The sequence below is a fragment of the Oncorhynchus keta genome, chromosome 4 (assembly GCF_023373465.1).
Source record: "Oncorhynchus keta strain PuntledgeMale-10-30-2019 chromosome 4, Oket_V2, whole genome shotgun sequence".
In the NCBI taxonomy this organism is placed as follows: domain Eukaryota; kingdom Metazoa; phylum Chordata; class Actinopteri; order Salmoniformes; family Salmonidae; genus Oncorhynchus; species Oncorhynchus keta.
The window spans coordinates 39,705,644-39,724,750 of record NC_068424.1 but is presented as its reverse complement, the minus strand read 5'-3'; the positions used below and the strand labels follow the sequence as shown (position 1 = coordinate 39,724,750).

The window sequence follows — 19,107 nt, the reverse complement described above, 5'->3', positions numbered from 1 at the left end:
GACGGACCACCCCCAGGTGGTAAGGCAACAACACATTTGCCACACTGATCCTCTATACTGGGGCCCCTCATGTGTGCGTGTTTAGTTCCCTCCTGTACTCCCTGTTCACTCACGACTGCATGGCCAAACACGACTCCAACACCATCATTAAGTTTGCTGATGACACAACAGCAGCAGGCCTGACAACAATGAGACAGCCTATACCGAGGAAGTCAGAAACCTGTCAGTGTGGTGCCAGGACAACAACCTCTCTCAACCTCTCTCAACCTCCCTCAATGTGAACAAAACAAAGGAGCTGATCGTGGACTACAGGAAAAGGTGGGCCGAACAGGCCTCCATTAACATTGACGGGGCTGTAGTGGAGCGAGTCGAGAGTTTCAAGTTCCTTGGTGTCCACATCACCAACAAACTATCATGCTCCAAACACACCAAGACAGTCGTGAAGAGGGCACGACAACACATTTCCCCCCTCAGGAGACTGAAAGGATTAGGCATGGTTCCCCAGATCCTCAAAAGTACTACAGCTGCACCACCGAGAGCATCCTGACCGGTTCTATCACCACGTGGTATGGCAACTGCTCAGCATCTAACCGTAAGGCGCGACAGTGGGTAGTACATACGGCCCAGTACATCACTGGGGCCAAGCTTCCTGCCATCCAGGACCTATATACTAGGCTGTGTCAGAGGAAGGCCCAAAAATGGTCAACTCCAGTCACCTCCAGACTGTTCTCTCTCTAGGACCAAAAGGCTCCTTAAAGCTTCTACCCCCAAGCCATAAGACTGCCGGACAATAAACAGCCACTATGTTTAATATATTTCTCTTCACTGTTGATGAAAACTGGTGTTTTGCGGGAACTATTTAAAATGAAGCTGCCAGCTGAGGACTAGACACTCTAATGTACTTGTCTTCTTTCTCAGTTGTGCACCGGGGCTTCACACTCCTCTTTCTATTCTGGTTAGGGACAGTTTGTGCTGTTATGTGAAGGAAGTAGTGCACAGTGGTGTACAAGATCTTCAGTTTCTTGGCAATTTCCCGCATGGAATAGCCTTAATTTCTCAGAACAAGAATAGACTGATGAGTTTCAGAAGAAAGTCCTTTGTTTCTGGCCATTTTGAGCCTGTAACCGAACCCACAAGTGCTGATGCTCCAGACACTCAACTAGTCTATAGAAGGCCAGTTTTATTGTTTTTTTTAATCAGCACTACATTTTTCAGCTGTGCTAACATAATTGCAAAAGGGTTTTCTAATGATCAATTAGCCTTTTAAAATGATAAGCTTGGATTAGCTAACACAATGTGCCATTGGAACACAGGAGTGATGGTTGCTGATAATGGGCCTCTATACACCTGTGTAGACATTCCATAAATAATCTGCCGTTTCCAGCTACAATAGTAATTTACAACATTAACAATGTCTACACTATATTTCTGATCAATTCATTTGATGTGATTTTAATGGACAACAAATTTGCTTTTCTTTCAAAAACAAGGATATTTCTAAGTGACCCCAAACTTTTGAACGGTAGTATATATATATATATATAAATATATATATAAATATATATATATAATAATAATTAAAGAGCATCAGTAAAATATCAATAGCGAGGCTATATCCAGGGGCTACTGGTATAGAGTCAATGTGTGGGGGCACCGGTTAGTCAAGGTAATTGAGATTTTTAAGGCATATTAAAATGACTGAACAGTGATTTGAGTTAATTGATTGGTTTGAGATCATTTGAGTTAAGCTGATTGCTTTATTAATTGATTGATTCATTCAGCAGAAAATGTTTCATGCAAGAGAGAAAAAATAATGAAAACCTGTCTATCCGTGACTACCATCCACAGTTGGCAGGGGACATTTCACTCTGAGCCAGTAGATGGCATTATTCAACCATACAACTGAGGTCAACCCAGTATCACAGATTATTGTGAAATAGACACAAATTGCTTATGGGAAATTTGTGGCAGACACACAAAAAAGTGTATTTTTTTGTGTGCAGTGCACGAGTTTGTATACAGTTCATTTCAACCACAGATAACGGCAGTAGGTTACTTAAGACAGATATGGCCATATAAATACGAATGTCTAGCAACCCAAAGGTTGTGTGTTTGAATCTCATCATGGATAACTTTAGCATTTTCTCTAATTAGCTACTTGCAACTACTTACTACTTTTGAGATACTTTGCAACTACTTAGCATGCTAAGCTTAACCCTAACCTTAACCCTTTAACCTTACTCCTAAACCTAACCCTTTAACTACTTCGCTAGCATGTTAACTATCCCTAACCTTATCCCCTAAACCTAACTCTGACCTTAACCCCTAGCCTAGCTAACTTTAGCCACAACAAATTGGAATTAGTTTAATGTACACTAATGCATTATTAAGGAAGAAAATCATTGTGATGAAAAAGTGGACTTTTTTGTGTGCCTGTCACGAGTTTCGAATAAGTAATTTGTGTTCATGTTACAATAAGATGTGATGGTGTGTTGCCTGAGATACAGACAAAAGGCCTACCTTTCATGCAGGGAACATGCCATTCATTATGGTTCATCCATAGAGCACCTCAAGGCTTTTTGGATATTATTACAATATCTGATTATATATCGCCACCTCTATTTCATTTCTGAAGTGTATTAGAATTTAATATATTCTAGAGGAAAGGGTTGCATAGGCTATTATGTTACAGTTCTTCGTGACAGTTCCCTGAAACGGATATAAAAAGTTAATTTACCAGACGGAGAGCATAATTTTGGAGCATAGGAGTGTCATGTTTGTTATAAAGATTAGCAATATTAGCAGAGTGTGAAAACAGTTGCAAGGATAAGAGTAGGCCTATATCGGACATTTCTAAAATGGTGTAACTACTTGTCATTTCTAGAGGCAGATCAATAGGTTTAGGTTTAGCCTAGTTTGTTCAACAGTTTTGGGTGGATGATGCAAAGCAGGTGTAGGTCTGGCGTCTCTCAGGAAAGCTTTACCCTTTGACATTGTGTCTATGACCGTCTGGCAAAAATGTGTCTCAATTCAATTCAAAGGACTTTATTGGCATCGGAAACATATGTTTACATTGCCAAAGCAAGTGAAATAGATAAGCTAATAAACAAAAGTGAAACAAACAATCAATCAGAAATTAGGTATAAACATTGCACTCACAAAAGTTTCAAAAGAGTAGAAACATTTAAATGTTGGGCCTATATCATGGCTATGGCTATGTAATAGCAAGAGGCATCTCTCTGTCTCTCGCTATTCTTCGTAGGCTGGAGATATTATTTTCCATTTAGGCCCAGGCCTAGCATTTTCTTTTGGTATGAATATTTTTCATATTTGGCTTAGGCTACTAGTTGGCTTGACATTTTCACAGAATATGTGACTAGGCATTTACTACCATCATGAGAATGTTGCCATTGTTTCCTTTTCCGGAGATTCCGCCCAAAGGTGTTAAATAGGGGATAGAGACAGATGAAAACTACTGCTGCAGAGTTTACCACGAGAATGTTTGATGCTATCAGATAAAAGCTTACCTAGCTAACATTCCACGTAGCCCATAATCCTGTCCGTTCATGGAATTCTGAAATAAACTAATTCTCAAGTTGAACACTTTAGCCTAAAATAGGTATTCAATATCCTAATATTCCTAACCCATGTAGGCCTATAGCCCACAACCCAGACATGGGATGGCTGGCTGCTACATAATAGGCATACGACATTAGTGAATAACACTTAACCTTTTTCCTGAATAATGTAATTTATGATTGTTTGGTTGTAATTCGTTCTTGTCTCTCACTCAATCAACCTTTAAAAACTTTTTTTTTCATTATTTGTTCTTTTTTTAAAAACCAAACGTCAAACTGTCTTGGACTACAGTTTTCAAAGTAATCAGAATCAACAGAATAGACTAGTGGCGTTTGATTTGGGCTGGTTGGTTTTGATATCGATCGGAGACTAGTGCTGCTGTGTGTTTTGCATGGGATTGTTTCGAGGGTAATTGAGTGTCCGTGTCTGTCTGTGTTGTCTCAGTGGCGCCAAGTGTCTTTTTGGATTGCTAATTTCTCTAAACGCCTATTAACTACCCATAACATCCATTTACACAGGCAGCAGCAATCTATACTGAACACAAATATGAACACATCATGCAACAATTTCAATGATTTTACGGAGTTAATGTTCATATAAGGAAATCAGTCAATTGAAATAAATCAATTAGGCTCTAATCTAGGTATTTCATGTCTAGGCAGAAGCACAGCCATTGCTGGGCCTGGGAGGGCATAGGCCCACCCACTGGGGAGCCAGGCCAAGCCAATCAGAATTTTTTTTACCCACAAAAGGGCTTTATTACAGACAGAAATACTCCTGAGTTTCATCATCTGTCCGGATGGCTGGTCTCAGACGATCCCGCTGGTGAAGAAGTCGGATGTGGAGGTCCTGGGCTGGTGTGGTTACACGTTGTAAAGCCAGTTGGACGTACTGCAATATGTTGGAGGTGGCTTATGGTAGAGAAATTAACATTAAATTACCTGGCAAAAGCTCTGGTGGAAATTCCTGCAGTCAGCATGCCAATTGCACACTCCCTCAAAATCTGTGGCCTTTAATTGTCTACAGCACATAGTGCACCTGTGTAATGATCATGCTGTTTATTCAGCTTCTTGATATGCCACACCAATCAGGTGGATGGATTATTTTGGCAAAGGAGAAATGCTCACTATAACAGGGATGTAAACAAATGTGTGCACAACATTTGAGAGGAATAAGCTTCTTGTGCTTATGGAAATTTTCCAGGATGTTTTATTTCAGCTCATGAAACATGGGACCAACACTTTACATGTTGCGTAATAGATCTCTGGGCTGGCATAGGCTGGGGAACCTGCTCGTGGTGGCGTCCGCCTAACGAGGCAATTTGGATAGGCTACATACAGACAGGTAAGTAAAGATGAGCTCATAGCCTAACTTCTAAATAGACTAGACTATGTTTTCATTATTAGTTTATATTCAACCTGAATAGCCTAAGGCATGTATAGACCTATTTTATGCTGCTTTTTATTAAAACAATGTAGCCAACACTCACGGCTACATTGATTGACCCAAACTGTAACACTGTTACATTGCATTGACTAGTCAGTATAAGAGTGTATGGCACTTACATACAGTAGGAGGAATGTTAAATTGTGTGAATGCAATGGAAATCAATGGAAATCTAAAATATGCTAATTGCGCTAGGGATGACCCAATGAGCACTCAGTGGGCGGACTTAGGTTACGTATCGAAGTCTGGCTCAGATATTTCTTCAACTCAAGAGCCTCTCCCCGAAGTCGACTAGTGAAGTGTTGATGCGAGAGTGAGCAACCATTTATTCACATTTCGTTGGTTTCGGATTATAAATGTTATGCACAACCATCATCGCGGGTGTGTGTGAAGTCGGAGTGGACAAGTAGTTACAAGATTTATCACTTTTTCTACTCATGGAATGTATTTTTTTCTTATTTTCAGCAGCTATAAACATTCCGTTTTTTTCCTGCAGGGCTATCCAAGTAAGGTAAAAGTCGGATTTTAGGGCTATTTCTCTTGTAACTTAGTTTTCTCGATGCAGGGACAAGCCATTCGTTTTTTTTGTTATTTTCTTACGTCTTCCAAACGATTGTGATTGTGGCAACGTTTGTTCGCGGTCCACCGCAATCTTCTGCAGCGTTCATGTAACCTTGTCTTTGAGCTCAGCCCTACGGGTTTTGCTACTGGGATAAGGGGACTAAAAAGTTACTTGTCATAAATGGATCGCCATTCCAGTTTCATTTGCATTTGGCTACAACTGGAACTGTGTGCCATAGCTGTTCTTCTTACTAAAGGTAAACCTTGATCCCTAAAAACGTGCTTTTAAGTTAGCTTTTTTGGATATGTTTCTAAATGTCTCTCAATCAACAATACGTTTTATAATTTTACCAGATAATCCAACACCAGAGGTGTCGTAATTGTTATAACTAAGAAAACGCAACTTTCTACCCAGCAGGTGTTCTGTGTGTCCCCCATGAGTTCATATTGCAAGGCCTTCCATTATGGTAAAATTGGCACTAAACAGACTGAATGACTCAAATGGTTGTCATAGTTCTCGCGTTTGTGCACACGCACTATTTGATACGTGAGATATTATGTAGCCTATAGGCTATAGCGGTTAATGTAAAGGCTACTATAGTATACTGGTGATTGTCTGGTATATACAGCATTTGGCATTTATAAGACAGTAGTGTATTAGAGTGCCATAATGCTTCTATAATGTGTTGTTTAGGGCCCAATGTAATGCAGGTCCATGTCAATGGTCAGCTCATGATGTTTTAATAAAATGACAGCATGTAACTGAGACTCTGAAAGTAGCCTACACACAAACAGCTTGTAACAACATACAAAGGCCCGTATTTACTTGGGTGCATCTCTGTGTTTTTATGTTTGTTGCTGTCTTGTAACACAGTGTTAATAAAGATAAGGATTTCTATTGAAAAGTATAACAGCTCGATACAAATAGCCTGTGCCATATTTAACCGTTTTAAAACCACAGCCTAAGAGTAAACTAAAACATCGGATTATAAGTGAAACGCTACTCATAACATTTACAACGCGTTTTTATCACTATTTTTATTTCAATAAAGAAAAGGTGCAAAAAATAATAATGATAAGGTTGTTTGGTGGAAGCTTGTGAGATGAGAAGCCAGGGGAACACCCAGCCCATCCTGACCACACTAAAGCTTGCGTGCAAGCTGAAAAGGGAGTCTCCTGCACCACTCTCACCCCCCTTTACAAGTTTCCACTTGGGTTGAATTTTTGAAAACTTTGGCACACAAACCACTAATTATAAGCTACACGGTTCCTGTTTTATAATACGGACTAAAAGGACCATTTTGCACCGAAAGCTCTTAAACTCGTCTTATTTGCTGTAATTTAAACAGAGAAATACTTCTCAAAGTATTTCAGCGTGTACCTTGTCATTTACATGTATTTTGACAATGTTGCCAATGTCACTTCAGTCTTAATCTGTGAGTCTTAAAAAGATAAGTAGTCTGGTTTCTGGATCTTGAAATAGCGAGGTGACATCATGATTTGATTTTAAAAGCAAAGTAGATAGACTATAGGCAAGGCTATTGACCTTATTTGATTCTGGGATAAGTTATTCACACAGCGTTGTGCGTGACTAACTCATATAGCCTACGTCCAGCTGACAAGTTTATAACATTTCACTTATTTTACTATGAAACACAAGATTTCTCCCCTGTCAGAATACGTTTTATTTCCCAAACTGCTAACGTTACCCTGTTAGAAAACATAGGCATAGTCCGTGCATACATTTCAAATCTGTGAATTAAGACGTTATTATTACTAGGTAATAATATGTAGAATGTGTGGTCTGACATGTTGGTGGTGGGTAGGCTATAGCCTAATATTTAGCCTACAAGACTTCATAAACAAAGACTTACATGCATTTCCTAATTGTTTTATTTTAGGAGAAATACGGTGTTACTGTGATGCCCCCCACTGCGTGGCCACAGGCTACATGTGCAAATCGGAACTAAACGCCTGTTTCACCAAGGTGTTGGACCCTATGAACACGAACTCGCCTCTCACACACGGGTGTCTAGATCCCATAGCAAACGCTGCCGACGTGTGCAGCGCTAAGAACACAGATGCCCTGAGTGGGGGCTTGTCCACACTAGAATGTTGTCACGACGACATGTGTAACTACAGAGGACTACACGACCTGGCGCACACCAGAGAATCTACAGGTAAGGAAGGGGAGAGAATGGAAACTTTCAATTGCCCTACTATGGCTCTGTAAACTGTATGGATATGGACGTTATTATATTATGTTCTATTCTACTCTCTTGACAAGGTTCATAATGTGTGATAGACAGAGCAACCAAAGTGACGATTTGTTGTGTAGCCTACTGTTTACATGTGTCACAGTCCTATGCTGGAACTCTATCGACAACGGCCTACTGTAAGGACATGCTGTCCATACACTTTTGTCTTTAACAATTCCGTCTTTAACAAAACTTCAGTTTGACTTTTAATCGGAAGCCAGCGTGCGGGTGCCTTGTAGAATATCCCTTCTCAGACTGTATGCAGTGGTGCCGAAATACTAGCTTAATTGAGTTATGGAAAGGTGCATACAGCCTTACAGAGAGGAAGGGAGAGCTCTCAAGTAGGGATTTCTGTTATGACTCAGCCCAAGGGAGTTTAACTCGTTTAGTAGCTGAATAATTTTTTTGGGGGGGCTCTTATTTTAGAAAGGCGACTCATTGCATTCACCTTCTGAAAGCAGAAGACAGAAGTTTCCATTGAACATTGGTGTACATTGCACAATAAAATAATCGTATTTTCCCTCCACCTCCAGACCACGGCAGGTACCAGCCTGAGAGCAACAACCCTAACCTGGTCACGCGGGTACAGGAGCTGGCCTCTGCCAAAGAGGTGTGGTTCAGGGCGGCGGTGATTGCGGTGCCTATCGCGGGAGGCCTCATCCTGGTTCTTCTCATCATGCTGGCGTTAAGGATGCTCCGCAGCGAGAACAAGCGGCTGCAGGACCAGAGGCAGCAGATGTTGTCACGGCTCCACTACAGCTTCCATGGCCACCACACTAAGAAGGGCCACGTGGCAAAGCTAGACTTGGAGTGTATGGTGCCTGTGACGGGCCACGAGAACTGCTGCCTCACCTGTGACAAGATGAGACAGGCAGACCTGGGAAATGACAAGATACTGTCACTGGTACACTGGGGGATGTACAGTGGGCACGGGAAGCTGGAGTTCGTATAACTTACTTTTCTAAGATCGTTTGACTTCACTTTATGTCCCACCACACCCTTCCCCACCCGCCCCCCAAAAAACAGCCAAGACTGCCTCCTCCACTCGTTGGGGTTTCTCTTTTAACTTAAAAAATGAATCCCCTTTTTTGTCCATTGTACTTATCTGTTTTCTTCAATGGAAGAAAAAAAGAGGACAGAATTGAACGCAAGCCTTGTGGTTTTTGCTAAAGGTGCACTTTACTTGAAAATTAAAGGCAAACCAATGAGGAGCTGAGCGGGCAGGGCTGAGCTGACGGATTGAAAGAGCTCTGTCAAGACCCTGTCTGCCTGTGCATCCTGGACTTTACACAGACTGCTGAAGGATTCCAAATCGGTCTTATTTGCACATTTGTAAAAACAAAAAAACTTTGTTTTGCTTAAAGAAAAGCTAAATAGGAGAAGAATTTTACACTGACACCAGGGTACAAAAAAGTACTTTTTGAGGAGTATAGGTGACTTAAGGTGTGTACAGTCCTCTGTATGTTTCTTGATCCAAGCTTATTGTAAAGATTGAAAATATATATATTTTTGTCTGAAAGAAACACCCTGTTCTGTGTGTTCTTCCCTGCTACGTGTGTGTGAGAGCGAGAAAGAGAGATGAGAGCTGTGGCTCATGTCATAGAGGCCTCTTTTCTATCTGTTTCTTTCTGGGTTGTATGTCTATACAGTACTATGTGAGAGGATGTGTGGTGAGAGAGGAACACGCTGCGTGTGTGTGTGTGTGTGTGTGTGTGTGTGTGTGTGTGTGTGTGTGTGTGTGTGTGTAGGTCTGACTTCATAGTGAGGCCATGTTTCACAGTAGTGCTCCATATGACTCAGTCATTCTTGAACTTCCTCCAAAGGTTAGGATCTCAGCTTCAAACAAATGTTGTTTATTTCATTGCACATGCTGGATTTCTCCTGGAAGTAGTGTGGATATTTATTTTATACTCAATCGAAGGCCTGTATAATCCCTCCCCATTCAGCTTCTCTGGATGTGTTTCTGCCGACACACTAACCCTCCTGTATCCAACCTCGTGTTGATGAAGAGGGCTTTTTTCCCTGCCAAGCAACTGGGCTAGCGATTATGCCAAATATCTTATTACACCACTTAGAAATAGATCTCAAGTGTGATGGTGGGATTTGTTTTATTAAGAGAGTTATTGATGAGCTATTAAGATAGTTAATATGGAACCTACAGACTTTTGGGTTTAATAATGTGAAGCTTGTATTTTTTTTATATTGTTGTTGAAAACCCCCATCACTTCTTTTCCCAGTATGTGTTCCTCTCCCATCGATTTGGCCTTCTACTTTATTACATAGTAATACTTCCCTGATGACGTCTGAGAGGGGAGGGATGAACATGCAGGAGCACAAACACACACAGTATGCACTCACCCACGCACACACACACACACACACACACACACACACACACACACACACACACACACACACACACACACACACACACACACACACACACACACACACACACACACACACACACACACACACACACACACTCGCATCTTCATACACATACAGACCGGATGCACCGTCACAGTGGCCTACAATAAAAGTATTCTCCAGGCCCATTACGATAGGCTACCATTTTGCTGAGAGGCAGGCGGTCATGCTGTTTGTATTGACATGCACATGTAATGAGGTGGTCAACTGGTTTCCTTCAAAAGCCCAATTTGTTTTGAAGTGACTTCAAACTCCTCCCTTTCTAACTTGCCAGTGAATTTGTATTGATATACAGTACCAGTCAAAAGATGACACACCTACTCATTCAAAGGTTTTTCTTTATTTTCTACATTGTAGAATAGTATTGAAGACAAAAACTATGAAATAGCACATGTAGAATAATGTAGTAACCAAAAAAGTGTTAAATTAATCAAAATATATTTTAGATTCTTCAAAGTAGCCACACTTGGACTTGATGACAGCTTTGCACAATCTTGACATTCCCTCAACCAGCTTCACCTGGAATGCTTTTCCAACAGTCTGGTAGGAGTTCATACTTGTTGGCTGCTTTTCCTTCACTCTGGTCCAACTCATCCTATACCATCTCAATTGGGTTGAGGTCAGGTGATTGTGGAGGCTAGGTCATCTGATGCAGCACTCCATCACTCTCCTTCTTGGTCAAATAGCCCTTACACAGCCTGGAGGTGTGTTGTCCAATGATAGTCCCACTAAGCACAATCCAGATGGGATGGCTATGCTGGTTAAGTGTGTCTTGAATTCTAAATAAATCACTGACAGTGTCACCAGCAAAGCACCCGACACCATCACACCTCCTCCTCCATGCTTCACGGTGGGAACTACACATGTGGAGATCATCTGCTCACCTGCACTGCATCTCACAAAAACATGGGGGTTGGAACCAATAATCTCAAATTTGACAGATTTCCACCGGTCTAATGTCCATTGCTCGTGTTTCTTGGCCTAAGAAAGTATTTTCTTCTTATTGGTATCCTTTAGTAGTGGTTTCTTTGCAGCAATTTGACCATGAAGGCCTGCTTCACGTGAACAGTTGATGTTGAGATGTGTCTGTTTCTTAAACTGTGTGAAGCATTTATTTGGGTTGAAATTTCTGAGGCTGGTAACTAATGAACTTATCCTCTGCAGCAGCGGTAACTCTGGGTCATCCTTTCCTGTGGCGGTCCTCATGAGAGTCAGTTTCATCTTAACGCTTGATGGTTTTTGCGACTGTGCTTGAAGAAAACTTAAAAGTTCTTGAAATGTTCCATATTGACTGACCTTCATGTCTTATTTGAGCTGTTCTTGCCATAATATGGACTTGGTCTTGTACCAAATAGGGCTATTTTCTGGAATCCACCTCTACATGGTCACAACACAACTGATTGGCTCAAACGCATTAAGAAGGAAAGAAATTCCCCAAATTAACTTTTAACAAGGCACACCTGTTTATTTGAATGCATTCCAGGTGACAACCTCATGAAGCTGGTTGAGAGAATTCCAAGAGTGTGCAAAGCTGTCATAAAGGCAAAGGGTGGCAAAGGATGTCCAAACTTTTGACTGGTGCTGTATATTCTGGTTGTGTCGGACCCTGGTTAAAAGTTGTGCACTATATAGGGAATAGAGTGCTATTTGGGGGGGGACGGGGACTCTCACTCTCGCGTAGACTTGTCAAGAATCATAGGCTCATCTACTCCAGTCTCATGTTTTCCCACTAGCAGCTATGAGGGTGAGATATACAGCTTTTATTGGTATGTGACATTTTTCAACCTCATAGCGGGGAAGGTTAACTAGCGTGATTTAAATCAGAGGTGTTTTTATTTTTTTCTCTCCACCTCACTGACGATCAACATTCATGCAGTCGGTGCTGGGTGTGTGTGTATGTAAAGGGCTCTCATGGACTATGTTGTGGCCGAGTTAAACGATATGAAGTGAAAGTGAAAACACACATGGAACCTGTTAACACCTGCATATGGTAGTGGATGCACACATACTGTTACACACCTTCTATATTATTCTTGTTTTCTCCTTTTCAGCAGACTCTATAGCAGGGATCATCAACTAGATTCAGCCGTGGGCCGTTTTTTTTTCTTGAGGGGATGGTCAGGGTGCCGGAACATAATTACATATCATTTGTAGACTGCAAATTGACCACAAGAAGCCCAAACAGATAAAATATTTGACTAAAACATAATAATTTAAATCCGTGCTTACATTTGTTTACGATCATATACACTACATGGCCAAAAGTATGTGGACATTTGCTCGTTGAACGTCTCATTTCAAATTCATGGGCGTTAATATGGTGTTGATCCGACTTTCCTGCTATAACAGCCTCCGCTCTTTTATTTTTTATTTTAATGGAATCTTTATTTAATTAGGCGAGTCAGTTAAGAATAAATTCTTATTTACAATGGCGTCCTACACCGGCCAAACCCGGACGATGCTGGGCCAATTGTGCGACCACCCTATGGGACTCCCAATTACGGCCGGTTGTGATACAGCCTGGAATCTAACCAGGGTGTCTGTAGTGAAGCCTCTAGCACTGAGATGCAGTGCCTTAGACCGCTGCGCCACTTCTTTTCGGAAGGCCTTCCATTAGATGTTGGAACATTGCTGCAGGGACTAGCTTTCATACAGCCATATGCATTAGTGAGGACGGGCACTGATCTTGGGCATAAGCCCTGGCTCGCAGTTAGCGTTCCAATTCATCTCAAAGGTGTTTGATGGGGTTGAGGTCAGGGCTCTGTGCAGGCCAGTCAAGTTCTTCCACACCGATCTCGACAAACCATTTCTGTATGGACCTCGCTTTGTGCGCGAGGGAATTGTAATGCTGAAACAGGAAAGGACCTTCCCCAAACTTTTGCCATAAAGTTGGAAGCACAGAATCGTCTAGAATTTAATTATTTCTATGCTGTAGTGTTAAGATTTTCCTTCACTGGAAGGCCAATGTTTTTCAATGGAGATTGATTGACTGTGTGCTCGATTTTATACACCTGTCACAGGTGTGACAAATAGCCGCTTCCACTAATTTGAAGGGGTGTCCTCGTACTTTTGTGTATACAGTGTATATCTCTCAATTATGTATGGGAATACTTTGCTACAGATTTCCAAAATTAAAATCACTTGGAGTTGATTTGTTGGTGTTTTTACAGTCTTATGTACCACAACAAAAAATGTGGTCAGAATACTGTGGTCCGCCAGTTGGAGTACCCTGCTCTATAGAGATGTAAGGTTATCCATGTTAACTATTGATCATGAGTAGTTTATTACTCAGGATTTATCCTTAGTGAAGGTTACAGGTTATTATTTATCTTCTCTCAGCATTAACTACAAAGGTACATTACTCTTAATGCACAGTACAGTACATTAGTGTCATTCTGCCCTGTGACGAATGGACATTCTTTAAAACAAGACATGGAATAAACATTTATTCCACACAAAGCAAATTCATTTCCATTGAATGGATAAAAACATGTGTTGGTCCCTGTCCTAATTTACCCATCTAAATATTTATCCCTGCGTGTTAACATTTAGATATAAACCTTCCTCAAGAGAAAAATAATTTGGTTGGGAATGTTTACGAGATCTGACTGGGACTCTTGAAGCTTAAATGTCACCGTCTGTAAATAGATGGTTATTGATTTTTTTTTTTAAAGAGGGCTTTTCAGTTGCATTTCAACCACGGTTAATAAATCAGCACAATATCTCTCCAAATGAAGGATAATGAATTAAAAGACGGTGACAGAGATGATAATGATTAAATGACAAGTTCCAAATAGATCTGACTTTGTATATCGGTGTAGCTAACAACTAGAGGTCGACCGATTTATGATTTTTCAAGGCTGATACCGATACAGATTATTGGAGGACCAAAAAAAGCCACTACTGATTAATCGGACGATTTAAAAATATATATATATATTATTATTATTATATATATTTTTTGTAATAATGACAATTACAACAATACTGAATGAACACTTATTTTAACTTAATATAATACATCAAAATCAATTTAGCCTCAAATAAATAATGAAACATTTTCAATTTGGTTTAAATAATGCAAAAACAAAGTGTTGGAGAAGAAAGTAAAAGTGCAATATGTGTCATGTAAGAAAGGTAACTTTTAAGTTCCTTGCTCAAAACATGAGAACATATGAAAGCTGGTGGTTCCTTTTAACATGAGTCTTCACTATTCCCAATACGTTTTAGGTTGTATTTATTATAGGAATTATAGGACTATTTATCTCTATACGATTTGTATTTCATTAACCTTTGACTATTGGATGTTCTTATAGGCACTTTAGTCTTGCCAGTGTAACAGTATTGCTTCAATCTCTCTCCTCGCTTCTACCTGGGCTCAAACCAGGAACACAACAACAACAGCCACCCTCGAAGCAGCGTTACCCATGCAGAGCAAGGTCTGGACTCCAAGTCTCAGAGCGAGTGACGTTTGAAACACTATTAGTGTGCACCCCGCTAACTAGCTAGCCATTTCACACCGGTTACACCAGCCTAATCTCGGGAGTTGATGGGCTTGAAGTCATAAACAGCGCAATGCTTGACGCACAACGAAGAGCTGCTGGCAAAACAAACAAAATTGCTGTTTGAATGAATGCTTACGAGCCTGCTGCTGCCTACCACCGCTCAGTCCGACTGCTCTATCAAATCATAGACTTAGTTATAACATAATGACTGTCACGAGTGGCGCTCGGCGGTCGTCGTCACCGGCCTATTAGCTGCCACTGATTGTCTTTCCTCTCCCTCCTTGTATGTTGATTGGTAGCACCTGTTTATATATGATTAGTTTGTCTTTATTAGACAGCCGGCCCGCCTGGTTGTTGTGTGGGATTATTTCAGTGTAACCTTCGGCTCTGTTGTAGAGGTACGTGTTAGTGCCTGGTCGTGACTTTTCCGTTGTAAATTTTCATTCCCTGTGTTTGGGGCCGTTACTATTGTGAGCACCCTGTGGTGCGTTGGTGCTATTAATATACTATTATACTATTAAAGACGCACAGCATTGCACTCACTGTCTCCTGCGTTTGACTTCACACACCTACGACACCCGAAGCATTACAGAATCACGCACCTAAATCAAATTGAATGGAGTCAGCAGGAGCAGCAGCCAACCCTCTCCCATCGATGGAGGAACGGGTTCTCCACCACACCACCGTTCTCCATTGGATCGGATCCGCGATGGATCAAGTGATGGAGAGAATGGACCGATGGGAGAGGAGTGGTCTCCTCTCTCCACCTTCGGCACCCCGGCTCAGGACTCCCCATCACTCGACTCCAGCACCCTCCGTCTGACGCTACCGAGGGCTTATGATGGAGCGGCGGGTTGCCAGGGGTTTCTGCTTCAGCTGGAGCTATACCTGGCCACCGTTAGACCCACTCCCTCAGGAGCGGAGAGGGTGAGTATCCTCATCTCCTGCCTCACGGGTCGTGCTCTGGAGTGGGCGAACGCAGTCTGGAATGGCCCAGACTCAGCGCGGGAGCACTACCCAGAGTTTTCCCTCCGCTTCCGTGCCGTGTTTGATCACCCTCTAGACGGCCGAGCGGTGGGAGAACGACTTTTTCATCTCAGGCAGGAGAGGAGGAGCGCCCAGGATTACTCGCTGGAGTTCCGGACCTTGGCAGCCGGATCTGGGTGGAACGAGAGGGCCCTTATGGACCACTACAGGTGTAGTCTCCGAGAGGACGTCCGCCGGGAGTTAGCGTGTCGGGACACCACTCTGTCACTGGATCAGCTGATTGACATGTCCATTCGACTGGACAATCTGCTGGCTGCCCGCGGGCGTTCAGAGAGGGCCCTGTGCGTTCCACCACCCAGCCCCTCCGCTCCCATTCCGATGGAGTTGGGAGGGGCTGCGCCGAGGGGTACCGGAGGAGGAGGCCTTCCCTGCACCAACTGTGGTCGGAGAGGACACATGTCTGATCGGTGCTGGGGGGGTCCGTCTGGGAGTAGAGATGGCAGGCGGAACGCTTCTCGATCATCCCAGGTGAGTCTGCATCAAACTCACCCAGAACCCCCTGTTGGCCACATGTTTGTCTTAACCTTTTTTCTTCACTTTTTTCCCTCTTCCCAGCATAGGGCGCTAGTCGATTCAGGCGCAGCTGGGAACTTTATGGATCGTGGACTCGCCCTTAAGTTAGGGGTTCCGCTGGTGCCGATAGATTCTCCTTTCCCCGTGCACTCCCTAGATAGCCGGCCATTAGGGTCAGGGATGGTCAGGGAGACTACGGTCCCACTGGACATGGTGACGCAGGGGAATCATAGGGAGCGTATCAGTTTTTTTATTATTGATTCGCCTGCGTTTCTAGTGGTGCTGGGGACTCCCTGGCTGGACTCACAATCCTAAAATTTTGTGGAAACGGGGTTCTCCAGGGGTGGTCAGAGGAGTGTTCTGGAAGGTGTTTGGGAGTTTCCATCGGTGCCACGTCGGTGGAGAGTCCAGACCAGGGTTCCACGGTGTGCATTCCCCCCGAGTATGCCGATTTGGCAATCGCTTTCAGTAAAGTGAAAGCGACTAAATTACCACCTTATCGACCGGGAAGGGATTGTACGATAGATCTCCAGGTAGACGCTGCGCTTCCCAAGAGTCACGTGTACCCGCTGTCCCAGGAGGAGACGTTGGCAATGGAGACATATGTCACGGAGTCGCTGGGACAGGGGTACATTCGGCCCTCCATTTCACCCGTCTCCTCGAGTTTCTTTTTTGTGAGGAAAAAGGAGGGAGGTTTGCGTCCGTGTATTGATTATAGAGGTCTAAACGTCATCACAGTGGGGTATAGTTACCCTCTACCTCTCATCGCTACGGCGGTGGAATCATTCCACGGAGCGCAGTTCTTCACAAAACTGGATCTCAGGAGCGCGTATAGTCTGGTGCGTATTCGGAAGGGAGACGAGTGGAAAACCGCATTTAGTACCACATCAGGCCACTATGAGTACCTCGTCATGCCGTATGGGTTAAAAAATGCTCCAGCCGTTTTTCAATCCTTTGTAGACGAGATTCTCAGGGACCTGTGCGGGCAGGGAGTGGTTGTTTATATCGATGACATTCTGATCTACTCGGCCACTCACACCGCGCATGTGTCTCTGGTGCACAAGGTGCTTGGTAGACTGCTGGAGCATGACCTATACGTCAAGGCTGAGAAATGCGTGTTCTCTAAACGAGCCGTCTCTTTTCTGGGATATCGCATTTCCACCTCTGGGGTAGTGATGGAGGGTGACCGCATTAGGGCCGTGCGTAATTGGCCGACTCCAACCACGGTAAAGGAGGTGCAGCGGTTTTGGGGTTTTGCCAACTACTACCGGAGGTTTATCCGGGGTTTTGGCCATATAGCGGCTCCCATTACCTCACTGCTGAAGGGGGGCCCGGTGCGGTTGCAGTGGTCAGCAGAGGCGAACGGAGCGTTCAACAAGTTGAAGGCGCTGTTCACTGATGCACCCGTGTTGGCGCATCCGGACCCCTCTTTAGCATTCATAGGCTGGGGTGGGTGCCGTGCTATCGCAGCGCTCGGGTACGCCGCCAAAACGCTTTCTTCTCAAGGAAGCTCAGCCCAGCGGAGCGTAACTATGATGTGGGGGAACGGGAGTTGCTAGCGGTGGTTAGAGCTCTGAAGGTGTGGAGACACTGGCTTGAGGGGGCTAAGCACCCTTTTCTCGTCTGGACCGACCACCAGAACCTGGAGTATATTCGGGCAGCTAGGAGACTTAACCCACGTCAGGCAAGGTGGGCCATATTCTTCACCCGGTTCCGGTTTACTTTGTCTTATAGACCGGGCTCCCAGAACGTAAAGGCTGACGCACTGTCCCGCCTTTACGACATGGAGGATGGGTCCACCGAACCTGCTCCCATCCTTCCCGCCTCAAAGCTGGTAGCACCAGTGGTATGGGACGTGGACTCGGATCGAGCGTTACGGGCTGAACCCGCGCCTCCTCAGTGTCCAGCGGGGCGAAGGTACCTGCCGCTTGGTGTTCGGGACAAGCTGATTCGGTGGGCTCATGTCCTACCCTCCTCGGGTCACCCTGGGGTGACGAGGACAGTGGGGAGCCTTCAGGGGAGGTATTGGTGGCCTACTTTGGCGAAGGACGTTAAGGGTTATGTCTCCTCCTGTTCAGTGTGCGCTCAGAGTAAGGCTCCTAGGCACCTTCCTAGAGGGAAGTTACAACCCCTCCCCGGCGCACAGCGGCCATGGTCACATCTGTCCATAGATTTCCTGACCGATCTTCCGCCGTCTCAGGGGAACACCACGGTTCTAGTGATTGTGGATTGGTTCTCTAAGTCCTGCCGTCTCCTCCCGTTGCCCGGTATCCCTACAGCCCTACAGACTGCGGAGGTGTTATTCACCCATGTCTTTCGGCACTACGGGGTGCCGGAGGATATCGTTTCTGATCGGGGCCCCCAATTCACGTCTCGGGTATGGAGAGCGTTCATGGAACGCTTGGGGGTCTCTGTCAGCCTGACCTCTGGTTATCACCCCGAGAGTAATGGGCAGGTGGAGAGAGTGAACCAGGAGGTGGGTAGGTTTCTGCGGTCGTATTGCCAGGATCGGCCAGGGGAGTGGGCACGCTACATTCCCTGGGCTGAAATGGCTCAGAACTCACTACGCCACTCCTCTACTAACGTGTCCCCTTTTCAGTGTGTGTTGGGGTACCAGCCGGTCCTGGCACCATGGCATCCGAGCCAGACCGAGGCTCCTGCGGTGGAGGGATGGGTACAGCGCTCCAAGGAGACCTGGAGGGCCGTCCAGGAATCTCTACAACAAGCGAGTGGACGGCAGAAGAGGAGTGCTGACCGCCACCGCAGTG

General features: G+C 44.1%; 1 protein-coding gene across 3 annotated transcripts; it reads left to right on the top strand.

Annotated features, from left to right (window-relative positions):
* Positions 1-5,308: 5,308 nt before the first annotated feature.
* On the top strand, positions 5,309-15,317 carry LOC118374862 (BMP and activin membrane-bound inhibitor homolog). 3 transcript variants are annotated; one of them, XM_035761345.2, is made up of 3 exons: positions 5,309-5,531; positions 7,488-7,766; positions 8,378-15,317. In XM_035761345.2, exons 1-3 carry the CDS (start codon positions 5,468-5,470, stop codon positions 8,794-8,796), a joined length of 762 nt encoding a protein of 253 aa, XP_035617238.1. In that variant the 5' UTR covers positions 5,309-5,467; the 3' UTR covers positions 8,797-15,317. The 3 variants fall into 3 exon arrangements, with proteins under 3 accessions (XP_035617238.1, XP_035617247.1, XP_035617229.1); XM_035761354.2 differs by having other exon boundaries at positions 5,309-5,536; XM_035761336.2 differs by having other exon boundaries at positions 5,309-5,843.
* The last annotated feature ends 3,790 nt before the right edge of the window (positions 15,318-19,107 follow it).